The 27,971-nt window shown below is 38.9% G+C and overlaps 2 protein-coding genes across 8 annotated transcripts in view; one reads left to right on the top strand and one right to left on the bottom strand.

Annotated features, from left to right (window-relative positions):
- Window positions 1-13,415, top strand: part of L3MBTL3 (L3MBTL histone methyl-lysine binding protein 3) — a 78,218-nt gene extending 64,803 nt beyond the window's left edge. For all 7 annotated transcript variants that reach the window (XM_051792331.1, XM_051792332.1, XM_051792335.1 and 4 more), the window contains 4 exons: window positions 2,985-3,076; window positions 7,933-8,096; window positions 8,970-9,032; window positions 11,522-13,415. In XM_051792331.1, the coding sequence (XP_051648291.1) occupies window positions 2,985-3,076; window positions 7,933-8,096; window positions 8,970-9,032; window positions 11,522-11,665 (463 nt within the window). In that variant the 3' untranslated portion in view covers window positions 11,666-13,415. The remainder of the gene's footprint in view (window positions 1-2,984; window positions 3,077-7,932; window positions 8,097-8,969; window positions 9,033-11,521) is intronic.
- Window positions 13,416-14,623: 1,208 nt separating this feature from the next.
- Window positions 14,624-27,971, bottom strand: part of SAMD3 (sterile alpha motif domain containing 3) — a 37,371-nt gene continuing 24,023 nt past the window's right edge. The window contains exons 7-10 of the mRNA XM_051792337.1: window positions 18,229-18,432; window positions 17,676-17,847; window positions 15,909-15,991; window positions 14,624-15,656 (exon numbers count right to left, since the gene is read on the bottom strand). Of these exons, the coding sequence (XP_051648297.1) occupies window positions 15,339-15,656; window positions 15,909-15,991; window positions 17,676-17,847; window positions 18,229-18,432 (777 nt within the window). The 3' untranslated portion in view covers window positions 14,624-15,338. The remainder of the gene's footprint in view (window positions 15,657-15,908; window positions 15,992-17,675; window positions 17,848-18,228; window positions 18,433-27,971) is intronic.

Genomic DNA, 27,971 nt, shown 5'->3' with positions numbered 1-27,971 from the left:
ATTAAGCGTGTAGCTTTTTTCGTCTTTTTAGTTTTGTCCAGCTTTTCTTTAAAACATTCTTTTGTGTTATTTCAATCGGATTATAGTGTTCAAGTTATATTGGAAAAGTTCTAGTAGGAGCATCAAGCAGTGTTGGTATAATTTTTATGCTACAAATAAGCAGCATAAAGTAGTCATACTCAAGTGAATATAAACAAAAAAAGAAAAAGACAGTTTCAAGTGTAATTTTGAAATAACCTGTGTTACAAAATAGTTGTCATTCATCATTTTAACCATCATTATAGTAAATTCACCTTTTTTTTTTTGAAATATACTTTGGCTTTACAGACTGTCTCTTAAAATTAATTGAAGAAAATTTTTTTGTTGTCTTTGATTTTTATAGAGGGTGTTATCCTTGGAAGACCTAAGATAACCAATACATGTGCTGTCTGTTCATTGTTGAGTCATTTTCATTAAGGGAATTAATAGTCCTGTGCCAACTTTGAACTACCCAGAGGCTTCTCAGTTTGTATTTGAACTATTTGAATACACTGATGACTGTCTGCATTTTATCATCTAGCTTTCCATATTCATTACATATCCAGCATAGTCATAGAAGACTTTCAGATGAGTAATCTTCCTTTGAAAAGGGCATAAAAAATAATGTTCACAACATTAGGTATGTATGAACTGCTTGGGTTATAAAATATTGAGCATCTGGTTATTGCAGTACCCAGTGGATCTTTTTAGATGTGTATTCAAAGTACACATGCATAATTGACGACATAGATACATACACTAGTGTGCTCTTTAGCTGCTGAGTTCACAGTGTGGGTTTAATTCTGTTTGACTTCAGTTCGGTTGTGTATACCTTCATATTCCAGGTAATCTCTTGTTTCAAAGAAGTCCTTGGTTGAGGATCCAACCACACAGGAAACCAGACATGAGTTTTATTATGTTGTGTTAAATCTAAGTGGTACTCAGCTAATCTCCAGTTCCACTTGTTCCTTTTCTTTTTTATTTTTTTTTTTTTTGAGCTTTCTGTGCATCAAACAATTATACTAGAATATTTTGGTTTGCAGAATTATGTATGTAATTACTGCTTGCTCTCTGTCCCTCTGGAATGTTCCTAGGATGAAAATTCAGTATAAAAATTACATGCCTATAGCATATTCAAGTTTAATTTTAAAGAATCTTCCAAGTAGCAAAAGAATTTCCCTGTAATAGGAATTCCACTCTGGAAATCTTTACGGTGAAAGAAGGTGAACACTCACACTTGGGAATCAAATTATACTGCTTCTTAAAAGGCAATTCCATTTGTCTTCTAACCTTTTCCCCAAAACCTTCAATTCATGCTACTATCTTGTATTTAATGAGTGAGGTAAAATTTCAGGATGCATATTGCTATGAAAATCATCTTCAGGAAAATAGGGAGGTACCTGTTTCCTCACAGGTTTTGGTGATCTCTTTTCCTCACATTGAATTACAGTTGTCATTTCCTTTGCCTTTGGATCAATTGCACTACTTTGTAGCAGGTTACTTTAGAAGTTGTCTGTGTTTGTGGAGTTAAGAAAATAATTTTTAGGTAAATAAGTCAAGGTAATGTTTCTGATGAAGATACTGTGAAGGAGGCCTTTGTGGCACAAGAAGGCATGCCTGCTGTATGCATCCCACTGGTATTGTTTGCTATACTACAAAGGCTGGATTTTCTGATTTGCTGTGTTCAGTGTTCATTTTTTCACTATTAATAGTGTGTTAATTACATTATTATTAATGTCAGTGACCTCGAAGCTCCTAGTTGATTTAATGACAAATGCTTTCTTGTATATAATATAGAAATGATATTTAATAGCATAAATGTAAACAGTGGAATTAAACAAGTCTGTTTCTTCTGTGGATTTGTGTTTTGAGGTTAGCTAATCTTGAGGTCTAACGAGGTGTTAGTCTAGACTGGCTTTTTATCTGTGTTTGTGACATTTGTAAAGGGGTTCTTGTTGACTGCTTCTCTGGTATGTAGGTGAAGCATCCGTTCATATAGTAGTAGGCTTTCTTGTAGTCTTGACTCTAAGATTTCTGTCTGGTGCCTATTTTTAGAAAATGCTCATTATGTACTTAGTATTGCCGAGAGCTCTGCATCTGTGATGGTTTAGTAAGACTTGACCAAAGTGTTCTCAAGTTCTTAAAAGCACAAGGAAATACACACGTAATGTCAGCAGGCTCATATCAGCTTCATGTCTGTAAGAAACGAGGCTGGGAATACCTTCTGAAGGCAGAGTTTAAAAAGGAATTTCCCAGGGGCTGATTTTAAGATGCAAATGCACCCAGACCCACCTTGAGAAATTCTCTTATTTCCACCTCTCTTGCCCAGTTTTTCTCAATAAGGGGAAGATGTTCCCTCTGCAAATATTTGGACTGGCAAAGCTGAGGGAGCAGCCACAGGCAGCAGGCAAAGAGTGACTTTTCTAGCTGGGTAAGAAGTAATGCAAAAACATACAAAGGAATACAGATGTTTTCAGTAGGATCATTAACTGCTGCACAATAGGGTGTCAGTATAGTAAAGGAGTTGATGTCGGGTGGAGATGAAGGCTGGGCAGAGAAATATTAGATGTTATTTCAGACAGCTCCTGAAAATGGCCTGGATAACCAGTAAGGCTTTGTAGGACATGCAGGTATATATGTGGGTTTACGCTTCCCGTCTTGTGCTGTGGACACATCCACTGCCTTTATTTGTATATTTTCCAGTTTCAATTATGAAGTAAAATGTGTTGATGTGATTTACATAATCTTAGTTTACAGTATTCTTGAGACTTCACAAAATTCATGCCTGTAGTCATACCGGAAATCAAGTCAGAAATTACATCCTCTCTGTTTTTTTATTTTATGGTGATACAGCATCCTTTATGTGGGAATCCTGGTGTGTTAATAGCATTGTTAGCAAGAGATGTCATCATGCTTAGTGATTTTTATGATGTATTAATAAAAATTGAACATCTTATTTTCCTCAGTGGAGTATTACAAACAAAGGACACCATAAAGAACAAAGAATGTGAAGATGAGGAGACAGAAAATAACCTGCTAATTTCAAATGAAATTAAAGGTAAATTGTCAGTACTTCATTTGTTTCGTATTAAAATCTGCAGAATTGAAGCAGTGTGATGTTCCTTGAAATTCTCATGAAACTTATTCATGAGAATTCTCATTACAATTTATTTTCCACATTCACTATTTGTGTCCAAAAATTTCTTGACAGCAACACTTTGAGCACTGTTTCTTTATCTTATAATCATCAAAGGCTTTGCCAAGAATTTTATCACAATTGTAAAGAGGAGTGCAAAATAAATACTGATATAAAAAATTTCAATTTAAGAATGTTTTTCCAATGATTTTTAAAAATAGGTAATTAAACCAGTCCAGGTTGTAAAAGTATAACATTCACTTACTCAGCCCAGCTTCAGTCTTGTTGAGGGTGACTGCCTGGTTGGTTAGACAGGAAAATTTCTTAACAGTCTTCTGTGCAGTCTGATACTTTCCAGCAGCCCATATGCAGAGCAGACTCTTTATTTTTCATGAGTGTTAAAGAATTGCTAAAATTTTTACCTCACTGAAAAACTGGAGACAGTCCAGTGGAGGACTTGACATATGAAGAAACGTTGAAAGAATTTGGGACAGGAAGTCTTGGAGCAATGTAGTCTCGGTCCTTCAGTAACTAAAAGGTAGTTACAGAGAAAATGGAGGTATGCTGTCTTCCAGGCTACTCAGTGGTGGGAAAAAGGGAATGGACAGAAGTTGCTTCAGGGAAGTTCTGTGTCAATATAAGGAAGAAACTATTCACCCTGAGAAAAACTGGAATAGGCAGCTCACGAAAGAGGTGGAATCTTTCTTGCTGAAAATCTTTAGGACTTGGCTTGACGGGGCCCTGGGTAACTTAGTCTAATGCCCTGCTCTTAACAGAAGGTTGCATCCTATGGTCTCCAAAGGCCCCTTCCAACATGGACTGTGCTTTCGTTCAGTGATTCTGTGTGGTTGTATGTACTGCTCTGTCAAAACTCTTGGCTGTTCACAGATCCAGTTGGGCAGATTGAGGTAGCTGTTCATTATTAATTTTTATTCTCATTGTTCAGAAAGAATACAGCACAAATGCAGAACATCACAGTCTTATATTTGATAATTATTTTGTGTGTGTGAAACTTAATATGTCAAGCTAGTTACTGGATTGAGCCAGTGCATTGTTTCAGTGCAGCTTTTGCTGTAGTATTTTATTAACTCATGCAAGGTCAGTACAAAGCTAAATGTCTTAATTTCCTAATCTTAGTTCCTTAAATTTTTAGATTTTATTCAGCAATTTTTGTGCAACAACACAAAGTTTATAAGGCTTTCATCAAAATTCATAGGTCTTTAGTAACTGTGGTTCTTTAAAGGCTATGTAGCTTACCTTCTGAGTGATCTCATCTTTGTAAAATTCAGAAAATTCTTTGAGACTAGTAGAGCATTGCATAAAAATAAAATTAAGGTAGTGGTTTATTTTTAATTATTAACCTCTGATGCATTTTTTTTTAATCTTAAAATATCATTTATCTACCAGCACTTTTGAGATAGATCTAAGAGGCACTCTAAAGAATGTGTAAACTGTGAGAGATTCCATCTGTTGTAAGAGCTGTGAAAAAGGTGTTATGGTGTTTTGAAACATGATGTAGTTCAGAATTCTAGAGAAAATGAAGCATTAAAAGAAGAAAGTCTCTAAAGCAAATAAAGAAAGAGAGGTTTTGGTCATTTTAAGTATTTTGTTTCAGCAGAAAGGAAGCATGCAGTTTTTGTTTGACTTTGCATTATACAAAAGAGAAAAAAAATTCAAATAGTTGGGAGCATTTTAAATGGTCTGGAATTCTTTTTTAATTCTAAGAAAACTGACCTGATTTTGTGAAGCATTTTGAGTTTGACAGAATTGACTATTTGGATAAAGTTTCACCAACAAGCTCTGCTTGTTAGGTTCTTGCATAATAAGATTTATGAAAATAGAACACTTTCTTACATTACTGTCTAGAAAAGTTGTCCTTTTTATAAATGTAATGTCGTGTTATGTGTTTAAATGTGCCATAATACTTAATCTGTAGGATGAAAATGGGTCATTGAGTTCTTGCTATCATACTCATGGAGAGCTCAAGATAAAATAATTGTTGTTTTTGGGAACTGTGACTCTTGGTACTTTTGCTTGTTGCCTTATTTTTTCTGCCTGTCACTTACATGATTATTCTTCAGCCTGCTTTTGCCATGCTCTCTTGACTAGTTCTCTACTGGTAACTTTATAAATGTGTACTGCTATCTTCCCTTTTTTGGAGAAAGATTATTTGGAGGTGAAGAACTTCACAGAAATCATGGTCCGTTCATACTAACTTTTTTTTATGGACATAAATTTTGCGCTTAAAAACTTTATACATGGTAAGGACTAAAACTGTGCAGGGGGAAATAGAGCAGTGTTAATGGTCTCTCGTTAATGCTAGAAAGTATTTGCTGTTTAGCTTCTTTGGAATGTAAGGTTCTATTTTGTTCTCGCTAAGAAGATAGAGATGGATTAAGAATGATGTGGTTCAGAGAGAAGGATAACGAGGTGACATAAAGTATGAAGAAGAACGTAAAGGCAAGTGGGCTGATGCTGAAGCAAAATGTCAGCAGATAATGGGTCAGGTTTAAAAGTGTGAACTTACTGCCTCTGACTGCTATCTCATGTGAAGCTGGTGAGCAGATTTTGTTTCTTCGGTCACTTAAATGGTTCAAGAAGCTGTTTGTGGCTCTGTGATGAAACTGGCTAACCTTTGGTGCGCCTCAGGTTACTCCTCTCCTAAATGTCCCAATTGAGACAGAAGTTTGCGTACATGTCCTGTTTTCCCTGGCCCAGAAACAGAGATTGCCTCTCAATGGGAAGCAGGGCTTGCAGAGCAAGGAATACAAGAGAATGAGAGTGGGGAGAACTTTCAGATGTCTGGTGTTACAGACATAGATGGTAGTCAAAATGCTGTGGTTTGGACTTTCTGTTACAAGAAGGTTACCCACACTAAGCCTAAACTTCCTTTTGTCCATAACGTGGTTATACCTGCTGCGGGGTTAGAGACTTTTAGTTTTTCTTTCCTCCCATCTAGTTGGGTAAATTGGCACTTTACGTGGTCCTTTCGTGCTCTTCATCTTATCTGTGAGGCAGGTACCATACAGGCTGAGGAGCAGAGTTATTTATTTATGTCCAAATCCTCAAAGGCATTAGGTATTGCGTTCTTTTCCATGTCAGTAAATAGAGCTCTTGAATGTGAGTAGGTGAAGTACAAGGTTTGGCATTTTGCAGTGTCACCTTAGCCAACTTATTTCCTGCTAACCTCATTCATAAACAGCTGACCTGTGTTTGCTTGAAATTTAAAACCCAAAGCACAGACAGATGACCAGCATAGATTTTTCATCTGGTACTGTTAGGGTTTGACACAGCTGTAAAGTATTGAAAACAGAGACATAAATAACCTCAGCTGTCATTGCTGCTATGCATATACCTATATGCTGTTATGTACAATTTGTTTAGATGTGTGAATATGGGGTATAATTTGTATGATATTATCTTCACACAGTATTGTAGTCTGCTGTTTATGTGGCAGTATCAATGTATTATATGTTTTGTGAATGAAAGACAGAAAAATAGCGAAATACTTATGTTCAACTATTAAGAGATCTTTTTTAGAATGATAAAGTCAGAGGATAAGCGTGGGAATGAGATTCAAGGGAACAATTAAAAAGATACTATTCCATAAAATAGGTTTTACATTCAGCATGCTTGCTGCCTTACAAGACTCATTCTTTTCTCACTGAGACTTTTACTAGTATTAGAGTCTCTAAGGAACATTTGAAGAACAACAGTGAAATGTAAACAGACACTTAGAGAACTCACTTCCAAGAGTTAGAGTATGATGATAGTAAAAAATCAAGGAGTCTGTTTAAAAAAATTGATGAGTAGGCTGACAGTGCTGACTAAATGGCTTATCAGCCAACTTCTGAATAATAGACATCGGTATAAAATGAGGATAAGTCTTGAAAGTAGCAAAAAATTAAACCAGAGGAGCAGAACAGCCTAAGCAAGTGTAATAACATCCTATGTTGGCCATATTATATATTCTAGAGGAGCCTCACTGTGCATTTCCAACAGATTTAAATGAACGTAGATGTCATGCATTTTGACATCATTCGAGGCATGCCTCTTCGCTCTTTCCTCCTACGCACATCTGCGACTGCTACTTTTATCCAGACAACAGCAGCAACAGCAGCATGTGGCTGAAGACACCCTCTCATCCAGTACGTTACCTTTGAGGCCAGGGGGGTGGGAGATCATCCCTTCCATTATGGATGAGTAAGATAAAACTCAGCATGAAGAAGTTAAATGTTACTTTCCAAAAACACCATTCAATTAAAGCAGAGAATTTGCAGACATTTGTGATTTTTTTTCCTCAGAAGAACTGAAAAACTTTTTCTTGTGAATGAGCCATAAATGTTGCGTGGGCCGGAACTGTATAACTGATTCACTGGGAATTTTGTAGCAGTGCATTTCTGCTCTTGATGAATTTGTAACAGCTCAACCCTGGAATTAAGTTAATTCTTGTACTGCTGTACAACTATTAAATATGTGTGTGATTTATTGTACTAAAATATTTTAAATTATTTGACCTATGGTGTGGTATGCTAACAGTTGTCATAGAATTGTGTTTTGTTGAAAGTAAGAGTAGTTATATTTATATAGAGCCAATATAATGATAGTCATACTAGTGGAAGAATGCTCATGGTACTCTAATTTTGGTGTAGTCAAAACTGTACAGCTTGTGTAGGCAGGCCCATATCTATCAATAGAAATGAACGTGCTTTTACTGTGACTGATTTCATCGTTGACTGAAGGATTTAATGCTTGTTTATTGCTTCCTGTTGTTGAAGATGTTGAAGAACCCAGCGCACAGAGGCTTCTTTCTCAACCAGTTATTGTGTCTTCCAAGCTGCAAATCCCTGGCCTACCCTTGCGCTGGGAACAGCAGAGCAAACTCCTTCCAAGTGTAGCTGGAATTCCAGCCAGTAAAGTTTCTAAGTGGAGTACTGATGAGGTAGGTTCACCTTTATCTTCTGTCTTACTACCACTGCCCTTGAAGGTTGATTCAGAGGTTTAGATTATTCCCATATATTAAGAATAATATATTAGTACTCAGAGGATTAGACTCAACCAGACCTAATGTAACTGATCCCCAAAATGCCTGTTCCGCTGCCTTCCAGCCTGGAAGCAGAAGTGTTAATTCATATGTGTATAGAGACAGATAAATATGTGTATGTATATAAAAACGTATTAACTGGCATTAATTAGGGAAGGGAAAGAAAAGTGCTAAATGTACGGCCCAGCATATCAAGTGCTCACAGTCTACACTACTAATAGCTAGTACCCACACAAATGTTCTGAGGAATGGTTTAGGGGTCAACATGAACCAAGAGCTCTTCCTGGTTCATAGTTTGGATGTGGCACACTGCTTTGGAGGGTGAGAATATAGTCCAGAGAGGAATGGTATGGGTATGGTCAGGCCATAACACCTGATTTTAAGATTAGAGCCCTGCCTCTGTTCAAGTATGCAATAATGCTTGCACTGGCAGTCTTGTCACTGCTTTACTTTCAGAAGCACATATGACTTAAGGCAGTTTTCTGTGCCTGAGGCAGTCAGATCTCCTCTAATCAGAGAAAAAAAGAAGCATGGACTTTGAAAAAAGTCCTGTGGACTAGAGTGGGATGTATTCCTTTAGTTTGCTGATTTTGTGAATCCTGTCCTTAGACACCCATCTGCATGACTCCGTGCACTTACCAAAGAAGGTGGACCACCAAATATGAGGCTATAAAAACAATAGCTAAAAGACTTTAATGATTGTCAATCATAAAGACCATTTTGAGAAAACACAGGTCTTAATAAATCTTCTGTTGTATACTTTGGTGATAGGTCTCTGAGTTTATACGGAGTTTACCAGGATGTGAAGAACATGGCAAGGTGTTTAAAGATGAGGTGGGTGAATTTTATTGCAAAAAGACACAGAGTACAAAGCTTGGTGGAAATACTAATTTTATGTCATAACTAAAAATGCATATAAAGAAGTAGGATGAAGTGCACAGAATCACAGAATTGTCACAGTTGGAAGAGACCTATAAATCATCAAGTCCAACCCTGAACCCAGCATTGTCACCGTAACCCTGTAAATTCAGATACCTCCTTAAATATCACCAGGGATGGAGACTCCACCACCTTCCTGGGCAAGCAATTCCAGTGCCACATTGTTTAAAGTCAGATGTAAATGTATGAAAGATTAAGTTGGTTTGCAGCTCATGAAGTGGGAGGAAAGAAAAGTGTCAGTGAGGTCTATTGTGCTTTTCTAGCTTTTTTCCTGCCAATTGAAATTACTTAGGAACTTTCTGATTGACTACTGTTGTCTCTTAATCTGGTCTGAGGAAATTAATAAGCAGGTATGTAATTTTAGTTCTGCAGGATGTTAATAAGTAAAATAAAGCAGAACAGTGGTTCAACGTAACTCCTTGCATCTTGTCTGATCACACTTGGCTCCTGATGCTCTTCCTCCTCATATAGTCAATTTATGAATATGATTTGAGTGAGCAGGAATTGAGAAGATCTGAAGGTTCTGATGAAGTTCAAAGGGGCATTATTCACTTTCTGAGCATGCCAGGTTTGCATTTCTAGTATCTGAGATTGTTGTTCCAAAGTTGTCATTAGAAATGGATATGGCTTTTAGGTACAATAGACCGTTTTAAACTAGGTTGGCTTTTTCTTTTCTGCTCAGAAGTTTGTTATTCCTGTTAATGCTTAGTTTGAAGAAGGTAGTTTGATCACAGATGCCAGAGTGAATAGTTGAGGTGCTTATCCCAGCCAGACAACGTGAATAGGCAGAGTCAGCCAGCCTTTCAAGTGAAGAATAATTGTGGTATTTAGACTTGAGAAGGCACCTCCTGAGAAAAATGCACACAGATGGCCCTGCCAATCTCCTGCAACAAGTTTTCAGGCTGTGCTGTAGATTGTAATGGCTAATACGGCTGCATATCAAAGGACGAACAGGCTGAACCTCTGGGCATTTTGCACTTGCTCAAATGTTGGGCGTTTTACGGGTTGCAGCAGGTATGCAAGGCTAGATCATCCCCTGTGTCACTTAGGGTGTCTCATCAATGAGTTTAAGAATAAAAGCTGGCATATTGCTAATTAAGTCAGCAAGTGGCAAGTGCCATGGAGGTGGATATATCCTTAACTCCTTAACGCTTCTGTTCTCAGAGATGTAAGAAAATACTTCCCCTCTTCAGAATTCAGCCTCAGGCTTCCTCTGTGACTAGTAACTGGCATGGACTGGCTGACATCAGTAGGTCTTTCAGTAGGAAGAAGATGCTGGCTCAAACTTCTGCTGTGGAAGTGAACCCTCATCCTGCTTATTTTAAGATGCTGCAGCTTTTTATCTGGGCACACCCAGCTTCACACACTTCAGGTTCTGAGCCCACCAAGTCTGGCTTTGTGTACAAAATGAGTAGAAAGTAATTGTAGTGACACGTGATGCTGTTCTGACTGCAGTGTTCCTCAACTTACAGTGCTGGGGTATACCTTGCAGGTTTCCTTTGCAGTGTGTCTGATTCAGAAAGTTTGTTTTCTAGTCCTACAGAAACTTACACTGTTTTTGTCTCAGGTTAGTATTTTTAAGCCTAATCAGTACTCCTGGTTTAACCACAGTTGCCTTTTATGTATAGCTATCCAGCTTAGGTTCCACTGAAAACTTACCTCTAGGTACCTAAGTGACCTGAAGTATACACAGAAAGCCCTTGGAAGGGAGAACCTTGGGTCTCTTCATGCTCAGATTTAGGACTCCTGCTGACAGAATGATTTGCTTACAGGAGAATGTTGACTTTTATTGTTTACTAAAATAGCAACACTACCAAGCTGGCAGAAAAAAATACTCCACGTTTTTAAAAGTTCTATTGTGTTTGTGTCAAAGAGGCAGTTTTATGTAGCCTGGCCCCTGTTTTCATGTGGGATCAAAATTCATTTTAACTTATTGTTTAATGAACAGAAAGTGGTGGCCTTAAGGGGGTTCCAGCTCTGTAGCTGGGAGTGAAATCCAGCAGCTTTGTCTGTGGAGGCTTGCATAAAAGGAATAGCTAAGAGGTTAAAGAGCAGTGCTGTGGTTTGGTACAGTTGAATTATACTTCATTAACCCATTTTACTTTCCAATAGCTTTTAAACTGTCAGTATGAAAATGAGAATTGTTTAGCTAAAAATTAGCCAGACAGTTGTTTTCAAGTAGAAGGAAGATCATCCTTTTCTTTTGGACTAGCTGATCTGCCTAAAAGGTTGAAGTCAAAGCTCTCTTCAAAGCATTTGAAAATGTTTGTATTCAGACAGTCCTTTACATTGTCTGAAATTACTGGGACTTTTCATGTTTTCTGAAACCATCTATACTGCTGCACTGTCAGACCTATTAATAGCTTTGTGTTTTTCTTTTAAAGCAAATTGATGGAGAAGCATTTCTGCTAATGACTCAATCAGACATAGTGAAAATAATGAGCATTAAACTGGGACCAGCCCTAAAAATCTTTAATTCCATTCTGATGTTCAAAGCTGCAGAGAAAAACTCACACAATGAACTTTGAAGATAATGGAAAATGTGCACGAGCCAGCTTTCTCCACTGGAGCTCATGTTTTATTCAAAGCACAAAGACTCACTAGAACTGTTGACTAAGGACTCTCAGAAAGGAAGAAACATAAGTTCAGCACTGGTGGACTATTTATATTCTCCTAGAGCCAGTACATATCTGAATCCTTCTGGGAAGTGTTCAAGCTTTTGAGAAGGTACTGTGTAACAACTGAGTCAGCTGGTCTTATTTACCAAACCAATGGCGCTGATTCTCATGGATGGTTAGGATCCCTGACTTTCTCTGGACATCAAGAAAATTCAAGAAAAATTATTTATGCTGTATTATATAAGGGAACGTTAATATTTTCTAAGGATTCTTGAATACTACTTCATGTATCCATTTTACTTTTCAGAAGCTTTTACTTCATTCTATCAAAAGAAAAACTGATTAGCCAAAAATTAGGCTACAGGTAGCCAGAGGAGACTGTTATGGCTAATATGTATTTGTGCCATAGTTTAAAAATGAAACACTTAATGTTACATATGTGACACTTTATGCTACAGCATATAACTTTACAGATTATAAAACTGTCTTTTTGCTTGTAACAAAACAAACCTTGTTGGGGTTGAAATTACAATGCTTTTTTAATAACTGAATGTTTTTACTTTTGCACGATTACAGAAATGTTACGTGAGTCTTGCCACCAGCATCTTTAATGTATTTTATCAAAAGACCAGTGTAGAGAAGGCTGCAACTGAAAAATAAAGTTTGACTTCACAGAAGACTTTTTGTTTATGCTGCGCAGTAGAGTCCCAGCCTTTTATGCGGGAACCTGCTACAGACCTTCAGCACATGAACGAAAATAGGTGGATTTTGAGACAAGGAGATTAGCAAAACAGAAATTACATTTAATCATGTCTGCACTTTTCAGTCTCCAGTACAGTTACCACAACAGTGGAGAAAAACCATGCTACTCTGACTTCATATTCAACATAGGTTTGTTTTCCCAGTGGTGGAAGAATTACTTCACTCACCACTTCCTAGCTGAAAAGTCTGATTTGTAAATGAATAAAACATAAGGGGAAAGACAAAGCTCAAGGAAAAGGGATGCTTAAATGCCTTTAGTCGAGGGCACATCCTAGGTGTAAAATGCATGCATTTCACTGGGTCATCAGTAGGCTGCAGATGTTACCAGCAGGTACTTGGGTGAGGCAACCTCCTTTCTTGGAGGATTATTATAACGATTTGTCAGGGAAAGTCAGGGACAGTCGTTGCACTTGGTATATATACATAAGATGTAAACCAGATGCACTTTATATGGGAGAAAGCCTAGCTACCTGTATACCAAGGACTGTTCCAGAATGTTACTTTTGAAAGAAAAGAGAGAAGAGTTGGATCAAGCTTTTTGGCAGCCCTCTTTTTAGAGCTGCAGCGGGCAGTTGCTCAGCCTTTAGAGCTGAGAACAAACAGAGTATTTCCATTGCACAGAGCTGGGAGAATTTTACATCTTCCCACAGATTTTGCTAGGCTGTTCTTTGGCTGGAGTTCTTAAGTTTTCAAGAACTCTATGCCCCTTCCAGATCGTGTAGGTGACTGGTACCTGCCATAATACAAGGTGAAACAGGGTCAGTATGAAGTAAGTTGCGTTGCTCTGTTAAGTTCCTTCCATAGCATTGCATAAATAATATTTTTACATTTTGTTGAATATTTGTACATTCAAATTGCACTCTTATTGTACTACAATACCAATAAAACCTGAACTGGAGCCGTCTGTTACCTTTGTGTGTGCCCAGGATTCCCACATGAACCCCAGCTGTTCCTGATGGTACTGTGGAGTAATTCCTCACTGTAGCTTAATGTGGCCATGAGTTTTAAAGAGCAGCTTGGCTACTCCTGTTTGCCCTCTCCCTTGGCACTTACTCCTAAGGCTTACAGGCCCCTTGCCATCATAGTCAGAATGCCATTTATAGACCTGGACTTTGTCACCGGCAGCAGCTGAAGTTGCACTAGCAGATCACTAAAATGTCAAATTCTTCCATTTTCTTTCATTCTGTACTTCCATGTAGTTTATTTTCCTTTACCTTCTATGTCTCTCTTGTGTGCCAGGTCTGTAGCCTGCAGTGCTTACCAATGAGGAGACTTGCAGCTCAACAGAGATTACTCGGGGATGTTTGCAGCTCCCTGAATTTTTATATACACCTACTTACAAAGTATTGTGGTTTAAGAAATGGATTTGAATTAACAGTGTTTATAAGATATAGACTAAAGCTCACTTAAGTGTTAAAGAGCCCAATTTTTTATTCATACAGCTATCACATACAATAGTGAGGGCATATATATAATCCTTACTTTTGTATCCTATGTGATGAGGTAGCTGGGTGTAGCCACCTCTCTTACAAAAACTGCGCCAAACAAATTCACTTAGAAACTAAAAACATTCAGGAGACCTACTGAATCTTTAAAATGGCAGTTGGTTTGTTTTGTGTGTTGGATTGGAGGTAGCCCAGCCATCACACTGCTCGAGGTTGTCCCCTCATTTCCATGGGAGCCATGTGAAAAGTCTTGAGACTTTAGCAAGAGAGTTTGGCCATTAAATGGAGCCATCTCCTCTCATACAGGAGGATCTCCCACTGTATTCTCTACCTTGAAGTCACCCCTGCACAACCAAGCTTTAACAAAGCTTCTGTAGTCTTCCAGGCTGTGTGTTTGAGTGTTTAAAGAATTGTGCTTTGCCTACACTGACATTTTTAGAACTGGTTGGAGATTGGTCTCTTATAGAACGTAGGCTTGTAATAAAAAGCCATTTTTTATTTCTAGTGAACGCAATGGGTTATGTCTGCTGGCTGCTGCTACTGTTTATTGCCAGGCACTTGTCCAAAGCTGTGCACTGCCAGGCAGTATCCCCTGGGATTTCCAGACATGCACAAGTTAAGAGGAGCATGTTAGGGAAAAGAGGAGGCTGTGAAAAAAGAGAGAGGGCCTCTGCTCTGTGTGGGCAGAGAGGGAGTCATCATGTGGAGAAGGCTAATGCGTTCTGGGGAACAAATTCAGAAAGAAAATGAGGCATTCTTTCTCAAGCACCAAAGCTGTGGTTACAAATGCACATGGCAGCATCGCGGATAAGTCATTCTTGCTACTTTCAGAGCTCATTTTAGAAACCCTATTTAGCAAATTCAGGATTAACGTTAAAACAAAAGAAAATAATGTTTCATGCAAGGAGAAAGTAGTGAAAATTCATCATTCTGCAAATTAAAAGTCAGACCAACCATTTTAAACCACAAAAATTATTAAATTAGGCTTTCAGTGATCATAGTATTATGAAGTGATGGTAATCTTTAATTTGTACCACTTCAAAACATTAACTGTATTAGCATCTGAAGTATTGATGTGCCCACATAGGCTCACAATATGTTTTTTTTTAATTCTGACAGTCAAAATATTATCTGAATTTGTCAAATGCTCCATATAGAAAAATAATACATGACACATGAAGTAATCTAGAAAATTTTATTATCTCTAGACTTCTCTAAAATCTGCATTTTAAATAAAACTGAAGTGTTTTTTTTTTAAAGTAGCCAGTACAATAAAAAAAAAGGGCATTGTTAACAATTTAAATATACATACACTTCCACTAGAAATAATGGCACTGATTTATCTTCACAACAAAGGGATTTATTTTGACAAAATATCAAATACTCCCAAGAGGAGTGCTGTGTGCACCATCAGATATTGGATACTTGGGTGCCTCCAGCCCTGTCTTTACCTGGATGGGCAGGGATGCTGGGTTCCTCACCTCAAAGACCAGGGACTCCAGGAATTTTAGTGTCCTGTGGATCCTCTTTGGGCACGGGATGTCGAATACATGAAATGCAGCTACCAGTGCTGCCAGGGCCATAGTGCAGTCATCGAGCTGGGCCAGCTCTTCCCTTTCCACATACAGTGCAAACTCGCATGAATTCACATTGAAGGGATTCTTTACTTCCAACACTGGTGTCACTGCCTTTACCTAAATTAAAAGAAGGGCATTTCAAGTGATGCCACAGCATTGCTAAAATGAACAGTTCAGAGAATTAAGTAAGCTTGATAACACTGCTTTGAATTTAGCTAGTATTTCTATGAGTATTTGCCTTCTACTCAGAAAACAGGCTAATGTCACCTTTTTCCGGGAACTAAGCTGAGCCACCAAAAGGCCAGGTGATGTGCCCAGGGAGCTGATAGAAGGAAAAGAGACCAAGACTGCTGGTACTCTGTCTCCTACCTCCTCGTTTACTGCAACAAACAGACTGGAATCATCTCCAAAGACATCTGGCAGGAGTAAACATGCAGCAGTCATTTTCATATCTGTCAAAAGGCAAGGATTTCTACTAAATTACAAATGAAAACATTCTGGCACTGCAGTATCATCCTGGAAAAACAGAACACAGCCTATGTAATAGTTAACAGCTGAGTAGTGGAGCTGTTGTTCAGTCCATTTGGAAGAGTAGTTTGTACCACAGTGAATATTTGGGTGCCTCAGCTGGTAATGGACATTAGTGTTCAAATAATTCATGGAATTCTGCTACTCAGTATTACAATTCAGTTTCTCTCACAATAAGTTGACCTTTGGTTTGCTTTTAGTGGAGTTTGTGAGCTGAGTAGTCCTCTTGTCCCCACCACGCGTCCCCAGACGCCCCTTTCCCCAGTCAACTGGATGTCTCTGGGGAGTCCTGTTGCCAAAGGACTCAGCTTTGAAGGCTGCAGTACAAGCTGGTGCTGCAGAACCTCCCGAGACCTGGTACCTGCTACCCCTCTGGTTCAGCTATTATTGACTATAACATCTTTTTTGCAGCTCAAGCTTCTAGTGTTGTGTGTTTCACTGAACTGACTTCGTCCAGCATTTATTATCTAGGTGCCATGTCAAGTTGGTTGTGAGAGTAAAACAGAAAAGTGAAGGCCTTGGGACTTTAATAAGGTATGAGTTAAGATCTCTGTGGACATACTGTATAAGAAAAGGGGAAATTACTTACAATATCCATAGTTTTCTAAGGCCAAAGCTATGAGTAAAAAGTCCATGAAGGCTTTCTGGATTAGTCTATACCTTAATACTTTTTAATCTATCATGAGCTATCGAGTACTTGTGTTTTTAAGCTTAACTCCCAGTATTTCAACCAATGCTGCTTGCTTCTTTAAGAAGTGACCTGGCAATAAATGGAGTGAAACCGCTATAGGAAATATATGTTGTATCATATGACCTTTGATTTGACATCGTGGCATTAGGCCTGTTTGATAGAAAATGAGTCTAAGGAGCACTTCTTAAAAGAGCTAAGCTTGGGCATAGGCAGCAACAGCTGGGGAAGAATAACCATTCTAAGTAACTACTTCAAAGGTTTTGTCTTTGCAGCTTCCAGACTTCTCAGACTGAAAGAAGTTGAGTGAGAGCAGGTACTTGATCCCCTGCAGCCAGGGAGCCAAACACTTTGAGGTACATAAATCTCCATGATTCTGGTACCTGCTCACCAGAGGTACCAGTCTGTGCCCTTTTTTCCTGCAATGTGTCTCTGCAAAGATGAGGTACGTGAAATTGTTAGTGAGAACTACTACTTTGATTTCACTAGGATAAAGGTTTTAACCATAGAAACAGTACCTTGCTTTCTAAAGGAAATTGTGTCTTTTTTTATGGGACTGTTTCTAGAGCAGAAAATAAGTTTTCTGTGGGTATTTTTAGAAAATAATAAGCACTCTTATGTATCTAGAAATACGTATCTGCTCATCTAGCAATACTTACTTTAAGGGAGTTACTAACTTTATCAAACCTACAGTCTTTTATCCAATAGAAAAAAAAGTTTCAATACTTGATTGACTTAATTTTTCTACTGATTTACTAGTTTTTATTCTTAATGCTTCCCCATCACTGTATATTTTCAGAGAAACTGTAACATTTTTAAAATATTTTTGCAGTAAAATTGAAACTAGTTTAGGTACATAAATGAGAACAATTAGCTACAACAAAACTCTGGTATTCAGAGCATAGGAGATTAGTACTGACATTTCAGAACATCTTCCTCTGTGTGCTGCTTCAGATTTTCTTGTAGCATAATGTTAATTGGATTATTCCTCACGACATACAAAGATAATATATTTTCTGAATAAATCTCCAAAATCCCAACTGTTTTCTTATAAATGTCCATGTGTGTGAGAAGCTGGAACTCCCTAAAAAGCTAAAAGAAAAACAAATATGTGATATTTCAAAACTCAAACCCAAAACTGTAAACAATGCATGCACTTTGAAGACAGGATAAAACCAGCTCATTTAAATAAGATTATAAACTAGAGAGGATGGTTTTCATTTCTTTTCAAAGCAGGGAAGAAATACATCAAGTAACACCAAAATACTTCAAATAACCCACTGGTAGTGTGTGTGGCACATTTAACACAGAGCTGGTGAACCTTTCAAAGAGGGATTAGCTGCAAAAATTTGAGTTAAAGAGAACAATACCAATGGATACTTCACTGGAAGCATCCAGTAAAATAACATGCCTACAGTTCTGTCACATCTATAACACAGAATTCAATGTCATTAATAAAAATAGCTCTGTTACCTGATAAGGGCATCTTAAGAAAGGAAATAGCCTAAGAATATCTTTTAAAGGTGCCTTATTGCTGATCATCTTTCTCCGTATGTCTATTGTCACATTCATTTTGTTATCCACTTCTTTCCAGTTCCTCTGAGTTTTCATATATTCTTGCTTAAGCCATTTAATATGTAAATCCATTGTACTGCCTTTAAGATAAGCAGGTTCTTCCTATGAAGAAATGAAGGACAGAATTGTAACAAATCAGCTTTTTTATCTGATGGGGCTTGTGTCGTTTGATGTGACCTCTGTGATTTGAGTGTAGTCAAGCTCAGAAGAAAGTATGTGTAGTGTGGTCTCAGTACCAGCTCTGTGAGCTCATCCTCATATTTTTATAGTTAGATAAAGGACTGTTTTCATATAAAAGTATATATCAGCCAAGTTTCCCAAGCTCAAATTAGATATTTGAGGCTACTAGTGAAATTCCTTTGCCTGTGTCTGGTTTGCCTCATTATGGTTTATTAGAAATGAATAGTGAGTTCTAATGATGACCTTGTGTTTAGCAATATTAATTCTGTATTACTAGAATAGATAGTATTTTTCTCATACTCACACAGGTCTTAAAAGCAGGACAACTAACTTTTACATTTTTACAACTGAATCATTTACCCCCGGGGAGACCAGCTCAACTAAGAAAACTTATTGGAAATCATTATTTGAGCAATTTGACTGTTAGTGTTTTCAAAAAGTGTTTTTGTACTTGGAGATAGTTAACAATTTTCCTCAAAGTTATTATTAGTGTCCCTGATGTAATTCCAAAGCTAGTAATTACTAAGAAGAAGAGTGGCTATTGACAGCAGTACACCAGTGGCAGTAGCCTGGGTCTGTTTAGTTTATCTGTCAGAGGATGCAATGAATTTGCTCATTGAAACAAGCCAAGAACATGTTACCATTCTCAGGCTGCATTGACACTGGCTTTTCCCATCTGTATTGTCACTGTTGCAGCTGTGACAATACATATGGGTGGCCTGTAGGTCAATACCAGAGGGAGTTGAGACACTTCATACTGTTCCCCAGAACAATTAAGACACAGCACTGTGAAACATACAACATCTCAAACCGCTTCACAGTTCTCTGCAGGTGCAATTAAACTTTCTAGTTTAATTAACAGTTTTTAAAATTGTGCATGTGGTATTCCAAGAATGGTTGCACAAGGTATACAGTGAAGAAACTGTCTCCCTCCTAGTATATATCCATAGATTTCCATAGCCATTGGCATCACAGAAGAAAATAAGCCCTGCATGCAGTTCAGCTACCTAATGTGACCCCAGCAGGTCACCCTGGCCCTTGCTAAGATGCTGTATTAGCACAGTCTGCATTCTTTCTAATAGAGCATTTTAGTCTTCATTGTATTACAATAGAATAATAGAATCATAGAATCAGCTGGGTTGGAAGGGACCTCCAAGATCATCAAGTCCAACCCTTGATCCACTACCACCGTGGTTGCTAGACCATGGCACTAAGGGCCACATCCAGTCTCATCTTAAAAACCTTCAGGGACAGAGAATCCACCACTTCCCTAGGCAGCCCATTCCAATGCCTGATTACCCTTTCTGTAAAGAATTTCTTCCTAATATCTAACCTAAACCTCCCCTGGCACAGCTTAAGACCATGCCCTCTTGTCTTGCTGATAATTGCCTGGGAGAAGAGACCAACCCCCACCTGGCTACAACCTCATTTTAGGTAGTTGTAGAGTGATGAGGTCTCCCCTGAGCCTCCTCTTCTCCAGGCTGAACAACCCCAGCTCCCTCAGCCTCTCCTCATAGGACTTGTGCTCGAGTCCCTTCACCAGCCTTGTTGCTCTTCTCTGGACCTGCTCCAGCACCTCAACATCTTTCCTGAACTGAGGGGCCCAGAACTGGACACAGTACTCCAGGTGTGGCCTCACCAGCGCTGAGTACAGGGGAAGAATCACTTCCCTGGACCTAGTGACCACACTTCCTGATACAGGCCAGGATGCCACTGGTCCTCTTGGCCACGTGGGCACACTGCTGGCTCACGTTCAGCTTCCTGTCAATCCAAACTTCCAGGTCCCTTTCTGCCTGGCTGCTCTCCAACCACTCTGTCCCCAGCCTGTAGCACTGCATGGGGTTGTTGTGGCCAAAGTGCAGGACCCAGCACTTGGCCTTGTTGAACCTCATCCCACTGGAATCAGCCCATCTGTCCAGCTTGTCCAGGTCCCTCTGCAGAGCCCTCCTGCCTTCCAGCTGATTGACACTCCCCCCCAACTTAGTGTCATCTGCAAATTTGCTGATGGTGGACTCAATCCACTCATCTAAATCATCAATAAAGATATTAAATAGAACTAGGCCCAACACTGATCCCTGGGGGACACCACTAGTGACCGGCTGCCAAATAGTAATCTTTGTTTGTGACCGGCTTGAGTAGGCCTTTCTGTCCTCTTCCTCAGTGCACAGAACAGAGGTGGGAAGTCAGAACGATTTAGTGTGCTAGGAAGAAGTATAAAGAAGGATGGGTGTGTAGTGGTCCTGATCCCGAGTTCTGTCAAGACTCCACTACACCGGGATTTGTGGACTCCCAAGGGTTGTGTTTTTATATTTAATAACCTTCAGTAGATTTTTCTCTTTCAATTACTTCTCCCAGTCACTTTTCAAACTGTCATAAAATCATACCTGCCACAAAATGCTGCATTAAATTTGGCGGTTTAGCTATGCACTGTCAGAGGAAATGCATTCTTTTGTTTTTCTCCTGTTGCTTCTGCTGTCTAATTATCATACTGGATTCAAAACCTATTCACCCTCTCCTAGCCACTGTAGTTTTATAGATATGTCATATTCTGTCCTCAGCCATTCCTTTTCTGCCCAAGACTGTCCTAAGCTGTTTAATTATTCCACGTATGAAAGCTGGTCTATACTTTCAATTATCTTTGTTAATATCTTTGCATATTTTCTAATTTCAGTGTAACCTTTATGAAATGGGCATAGGATAACACAGTGTAACATAAAGTATTTGTTGAGATACTGGAACAACACAGGGGCATACAGTGGAATAATGCATCCCCTTTTCTTTCTTTCTTAAATAATTCTAAGTATTCAACATGCTTTTTTAGACTGATTGTGCCAAATATTCTTTGGCCTAGTATAAAAATATCATTTGTGCATGGTACTAATAAGCTGAGAGCCCATCATTATAAATGTTGTTAGGACTGGGTTTTCTCCTTGTGCCTTATTTTTCATTTATCACTGTTGAATTTTATCTGCTGGGGTTTTTTTCCCTGAAACTCAGTAGTATGGGGTCCTTCTGGAAGTCTTCAATCTTTGTCTTTAGTATCCTTGGTAGCATCACAAAATGTAGCCTGCCAACTGTTCTCCTTTTTCCATGTCATCTAGAAATATATTGAACTGCTTAAACTAAGCATTAATAATCTTTTCTGCTGTAAAAACCAACTATTTCTGTCTAGCCTTGTTTGGTCTATCTTTTAACTGCTTATCCATGCAAGGACCTTCCCTTTAGATTACATCCTCTAAGAGCCTTTGAAAGGCATGTGGTAAAATCTCTTCTAAAGTTAAAGTATTATATCAGCTGGATTTCCTGTGTCCTCAGGGTTGTTGAGTGCTTCAAAGAACTGATGAATTTATGAAGAATTACTTCTGTTTACTGAAACTTTGTTGATTCCTTCCTAATGTGTTCATCTCTTGGGTCTGCATTACACTTCTTGCCAATTTGACCATTAAAGACAGCAAGTTTCTTGGTCACTATGTTCCCTAGCTCTCTCCTGAAACTCTAGAAACTGATATGAAATTAGCTACCCCCAATTGTATAGTGTCATGTTTCGTAAGAGAAATTGCACATCACAATAAAAAATGACCTATTTTATCCTTGGACACAGCTGAATATTGTGCATGAATACTTGTTCCTGAAAATGTGTTACTGCTCATTTTAGTGTAATATTCTCTAACCCGTTTACTGACATGCTGGTCTGAAACAGATGCCCTGATGCTATCTGTGAGGAATGATCCCAGTAATGTGTTCATCTGAACTCCTGAGAATTCTTGCAAAATCTGTCTAGTTCTTCTGGTATGGGTTTGTATTCTGTCAGCCCTCCTGTGCCTATAGAGTGGAGTGCACCTTGAGTGCTCCTGCCCCTTAGCTGCATCAGGCTTCTTGTTTCTCACGTGGTTGAAAAAGCCTTTATAACCAGTGCAGAAAAGGCAGAAAACCACAACGAGAATTTTGTGTAAATCTCCATCAAATCACTCACAGTCATCAGTCTTGTTTTGCTGCTGATGTGTCATCTCTACAAGCTCCCTGCATTGGCATTTGGTTGTTTCTGGTATGTGACTTGTATCAACTACTGACCTTGAATACCATCCTAGTATTCACACATCCCCAACTGGGCCATTCAGCTGTTCCTTAACTTGCTAACTTGCCCTAAGTCAGACAGACTGTCTTTTGCTTCAGTATGACCACTGCACAGAATCAGGGGTTGGTCCATTCTTGTCAGTCTCAAGAGGCTCACTCTTTCTCACATGTGCCTACATGCAAACTTGAACAGTTGTTGGGGTTTTTTTAATTACATTTATGGTTTTTACTCTGCAAGAACTAGCTTGAAGTCTCTGACTCCAAACAGCTCTTTTATTACTGGTTTCTCCTATTGGTCTACTTCCAAGCCTCCTGCCCATAAAGCAGGAGCTTCTTCAGCCAGCTGATGCAGAGCATGGTGGCTCATTCCCAGAGGGCCTGTCACCTTCAGTGCCTTACTTGCGGAGACAAGAAAGCAAAACAAAGTCGACCCAGTGTGCTGTAAGCACAGACTGACTGACTGGGTTGCTTAGAAACGAACACTGAGGAGAAAAAGTTGTGACCTTTACTCTGCCTTATCTCCATCCCCCTTGTCAAGGCAAACGCTGCTTGAGTTGATGGACTTTCTGTGTAGTCATCTCAGTCCTTGAGAGCTAGTTTAGCTAATGACATTATTAATTAGCTAAAGGAGACCATTTGACATTTTCATAAACATCAATAGCAAGTTCCCAATAGAAATACGGCAGTAGCATAAGGAAGAATTGCTGTCATACCTATCTACTAGGGGAAAAAAAGGGGATGGTAGGCCAGATTTTGTAGTGTAAATCGTCTATTACCTCTGAGTAACACAAGCAGAAGTCAGTGTTAGAATTGGTTTTCTTGCAGAGTTTATCCTGCTTAGAGCAATCACCACCTGTAATCTTTCCAACTTCTTAGTTTGTGAACAAGTTGGTTTTTAAGGTAAGCAGAAAGGTGAGAGGTGACTTCCTTTTTGGGGAAATAAGTTATCTCGGTGGGACACTATTTTATAAGTATTTGAAATTTGATTGGAGATGATTCCAAGTGTGATTTAAAATCTTTTATAGTTAACATTGCAGTATGAACAGGAAGAATCTGGGTTTGGAGAGCTGGTTACTGAGCTGATCTATCAGCCTATCACATGCTTATTTAGGGAGGACTCTTTAACCATCAAATTGAGAAAGCTAGTTACAGCTCGGCTGTTTGACCTTATTTGATAATAAGGTTAAAGCTCAGTTATTTTGATACTGTGGAAAAGTATCCTAGCAAACCAAAGCTGAGATCTCTTGTCCCAATGTCTGAAGAAGCCACAGCTAACTGTTCAGCGTATACGCAGGACAGAACTTAAAAAAAAATAGCCTCATTAAATGAGGAATTCTTAATTTTTGAGGTCACTCAGTGTCCTCTGGTCAGATTTTCAGTTGTGTTACCAGTAACATCCATTTCACTTGCAACTACAAGAATCTTAATTGGTGATGTTTAATTTTTCTTTTGTACAAAATTTTATTTAGTGATGTACATAGTATATAATATAAAGAATTTCCTTTCCTTTTGAACAATAAAATTTTGATTTATTAAAAAAATCTTTCTGGAAGAAATGAGAATTTACCTCAATCTCTTTAAATAAGAAGCTGCCTTTTTGTCACAAGCTCATGAGAAATACAGCAAAACAGAGAAAAAGGTCAAAAGGATGCAGAAAGGAAGTTGATGAGGTAAGCAGAGGATATCCAGTACTTGTATGTCATTGTGACCTAGCCCTTGCCTGCGGGATGGTCCTGCCAAAGCTCCTGGTCATTCTGTTGGAATCACGTGCAAAGGGTGACAGCAATAGGTAGCCCATCCACAACCACCCTTGACTTCTTGGCATCTGAGGCATCTTCGACTAAAGACGCTAGATCTGGGAGCCACACAAGTTGTTAGGCTCTTTGCCTATGCTCCAGATGACTTTTTCAGTGACCTCCACTCAATATTCATAGTTCTACTTGGAACCATACACAAGAGGATTGTGTTAGGATGCTCACATTAAAGCAAGAAAACATACATGCATAAAACAACTAGACTCTAAATTCCTCGTTTCTCCCATCTACTGAAGCAAGAGAATAGTTAATCATTTGGTTGGAGATATATTTCTAACTAAAGACCTGATTCCTTAATGTCCTTGTGATGGATCTAGATTCTTCCCAAGATACAAGATTGTATTACCACATTACTGTAAAAAAGCCCCAGCTAGCAGGGCACTTCATGAGTCAGTGCCACAGCCAAGGAAGTGAAACTGTTACATCACTTTGTGGGGAGCAAGGGAGCAATTCTTATGCATGATGTGATCTCCAAGCTCTAAGCTTCCAGTTACTGTTGAAAGACAGCATCATAAATCGTAAAAGTCATTAATGTCAACACATAAGTAACATGACTGCCTAATCACAAAGTGATGAAAGCTCCTTTGGTGAGGACAGCGGGCACCTCTTGCTCTTTTACAAGGGTGTACACCAGTTCCTGAATGGTAAATGCAGCCTAACTGTTGCTAACGGCAAAGATCAAGATCTCTTTTTTGAAGAATGCCAACAGGACCTACTGGCTCCTCAGTTTGAGAGAGTGGATTCAAACAGGAGCAATGGAGTTAAAGCAGTGGATATGAGGACACGGTACCACACACTGTTGGTCTGTTCACTGCCAATCATGGATCTAGGTTCCTCGCCTGGCGTGCTCTGGGAATATTTTTTTGAGGGAACTCTTTTGAATGGAAACTAACCTGCTTGCTGAAAACAATGTGGTAAAAACAATGTGATGGTAATGAGAACCATCTCCTGGAAGAGTAGTGCCATGCAGACAGGTTCGCTGGTGTCAGCACTGAATGGAAGCTCCTTTTACACCATACTTTGAGACTGGGACGAGTAGTAGTGTTGGTACAGCTGTTGTCTTTCATTACTACTGCTCTTGTTAGCTCCCTGCAGCTGCTAATAATGTTCCCTTTGAAAAAACATTTCAAATTTTCCTTGTTAGATGCCAGTGCATATTCCAAGTCATGTTATTGCTAAGAGCATTGATGCTGCTGACACTTCTTGATTGCTGAGTCTACCTGCATCAGAGTTAGCATCAACGCTAACTTAAGGTACTTACACAAGAAAGCCTGACAGTAGCAGTTTCAGTGTCTTCTCTATACCTAAACAAAGGATACGATACTTGTATGCTCACTCTCTGCAAGTTAGGACCCTTGTTTGGAATAATCTTTTCCATTAATTGGCTTTTATAACTTCTTCAGGGTGAGAAACAGCTTTCACGGTTAGTTAAGTGAGCATAATCTGAATCTCGTGTCTTGATTTTTGAATACTGAAAAGTGGGTCTTGCTATTTTGGAACACATACACAAGGCATCACAAAAACACAGTGTGTTTAACAGTTTTTTATACTGCTATTGGAAAGGACAGCCCTTTTTCTGTGGTGACATTCAGGTTCATCAGAATGGCATTACTATGCTGAACATTGGGGTGTTTTATGTCAGGAGGAATGCTCAAAACAAGTTATGGCAATTAGAAACTGAAGAATTGCTCAAATAAAAACCCCAAAACACCCCAGCCTGATCTGGAACAAATATGAATCTGAAAGGCAGGCAGTAAGCTGGACACTGTGCAAGGCCCAACTTCTTGCCCCAGATGGTGGGAGAGAATTGAGAAGGCATCACAACTGTACCCCACCTCTCATGTTGAAATGCTGAACACAAAGACAGGTGAAACTGCATGGACAGGCTGCTTTTATGCAAAATGAGCATGTAACCTACTGCAGGATCCACACTGACTTGTACTCAAATGAGATGTTTAATTAAAGCAGGCTTTGCTTTAATTACACATAATTACCCTTTTGAGCCAGGCAGGCAATTTAATAACTAGACTTACATGCTAACCAAAAACTTTCAAAGCCACGTAAATCAGTCTATTTCTGATCACAACTGCTTTCTGATTTGTAAGCTGCATAAACAAAATGAGTAAAATCTGTTTTCTTCTTCCAAGGGACAACCAGTATTTGACAATTTAACTCACAGAACAATGGAGATACTGAATTACATAAATAAGAAGGTGAAGCGCAAGATGTATACCAGGAATTTGTGTTTAAACCTTTTGCTTTGACTTAAAAGCATTTTAAAATATTAACTAAGTAACACTACACACTCTGTATGCACATCAAAGTTTTAGTGGAAAAATCACATTACAACAGTACAGTACAGCCACTGGATGATCATTTATATATGCATCCTCCTGTTCTAGCTGTGCAAACATTCAAACACTTAGAGACTTTTAATGTTAAAGGTGCTATCACCCTGTGTCATCTGTGTATGGCATTCACAGTAGAGATGGCACCTAATGCTGTACCTGCCAATAGTGTCTCAGTCACAAGACTGAGCCAAGAGAGTTTCTGCATCTCGTGCACAAGCTGTTCATATTTTGAGAGTTTGTTCCGGACATTTGGGTTCCTCTTTCCCCTGCTGTTGCCTTGTTTTCTCCTCAGTCCTCCCTTTTTCTCCAGCCATCCCTTTCCAAGTCCTATTCTCTCCGGACTCCTTGAAATCTTGTTTCAAGTTTCTAACTCCTGCGGTGGCATAAGATCGTTGACAATCATGATGTTATTTATCGCCTCAAAGAAAGGCATATTCCTAGGAAACGTCTAACTTGCCTAATTTACCTAATCCAAGGTAAAAAAAACTCCAGCTCACAGTGTAGATATCACTTAATCCTGATTCCTTCTTTCATCAGAAAAGACAATTTCCAGATCATGATGACCATAAAGCCAAGAGGGTAAATTTCACCACTCTTGGACTGCACGATACCACCAAAGCAAGCACATATGGTACTCAGCTTCTACCTGGTTGCTTTATGGGCCAGAGGTCTTCTCTGCTTCTCATCTGGTCCTCTTGGCAGAGGATTTGCGCATTCACCATTTTCAACATTCCTGCTTATCTTCCCTGTACACAAATAATATCAGCAGGTGCCCAACTTCATGAGTTTAAGTTTTGGCAGAATCCTTCCACCTCTCCCAGTCTAAGAGAGTCATCAAAACATTTCTTATCTCTGTCCCATAGACACAGAAAGAAGATGGCCTGCTGGTGCCCCCTTTATAAATTGTTTTCATTATGTTATTCTCAGCTCTGCTGAGTGTGGCAAATACGCCCAGTTATCTGCAAACATCTACCACTATCTTAACTGAAGTCTTCTTAGAGCCTATTTTTCCTTTTCACACCTAACTCCAAATTTATTTTTGTGAAAGCTGCAGAGAAACCCTGATGACCTCACAAACAGGCTGTCATAGGATGTGAGAAATTGGAGGCATTAGAAGAGAGACTGTACTCTCTCCATTTCTGTTTAAGATCATGGACTACTAACAGTCTTCTAGCCTGTTATGTTCCCTTACAATTCAGGTAACTTCAGGTGCCCTTCAGTA

This window comes from Manacus candei, unplaced genomic scaffold, assembly GCF_025592945.1.
Source record: "Manacus candei isolate 608988 ecotype Guabito, Panama unplaced genomic scaffold, ASM2559294v1 h1tg000034l, whole genome shotgun sequence".
In the NCBI taxonomy this organism is placed as follows: Eukaryota; Metazoa; Chordata; class Aves; order Passeriformes; family Pipridae; genus Manacus; species Manacus candei.
The sequence above is the reverse complement of the archived record's forward strand: the minus strand, read 5'-3'. Positions and strand labels throughout refer to the sequence as shown.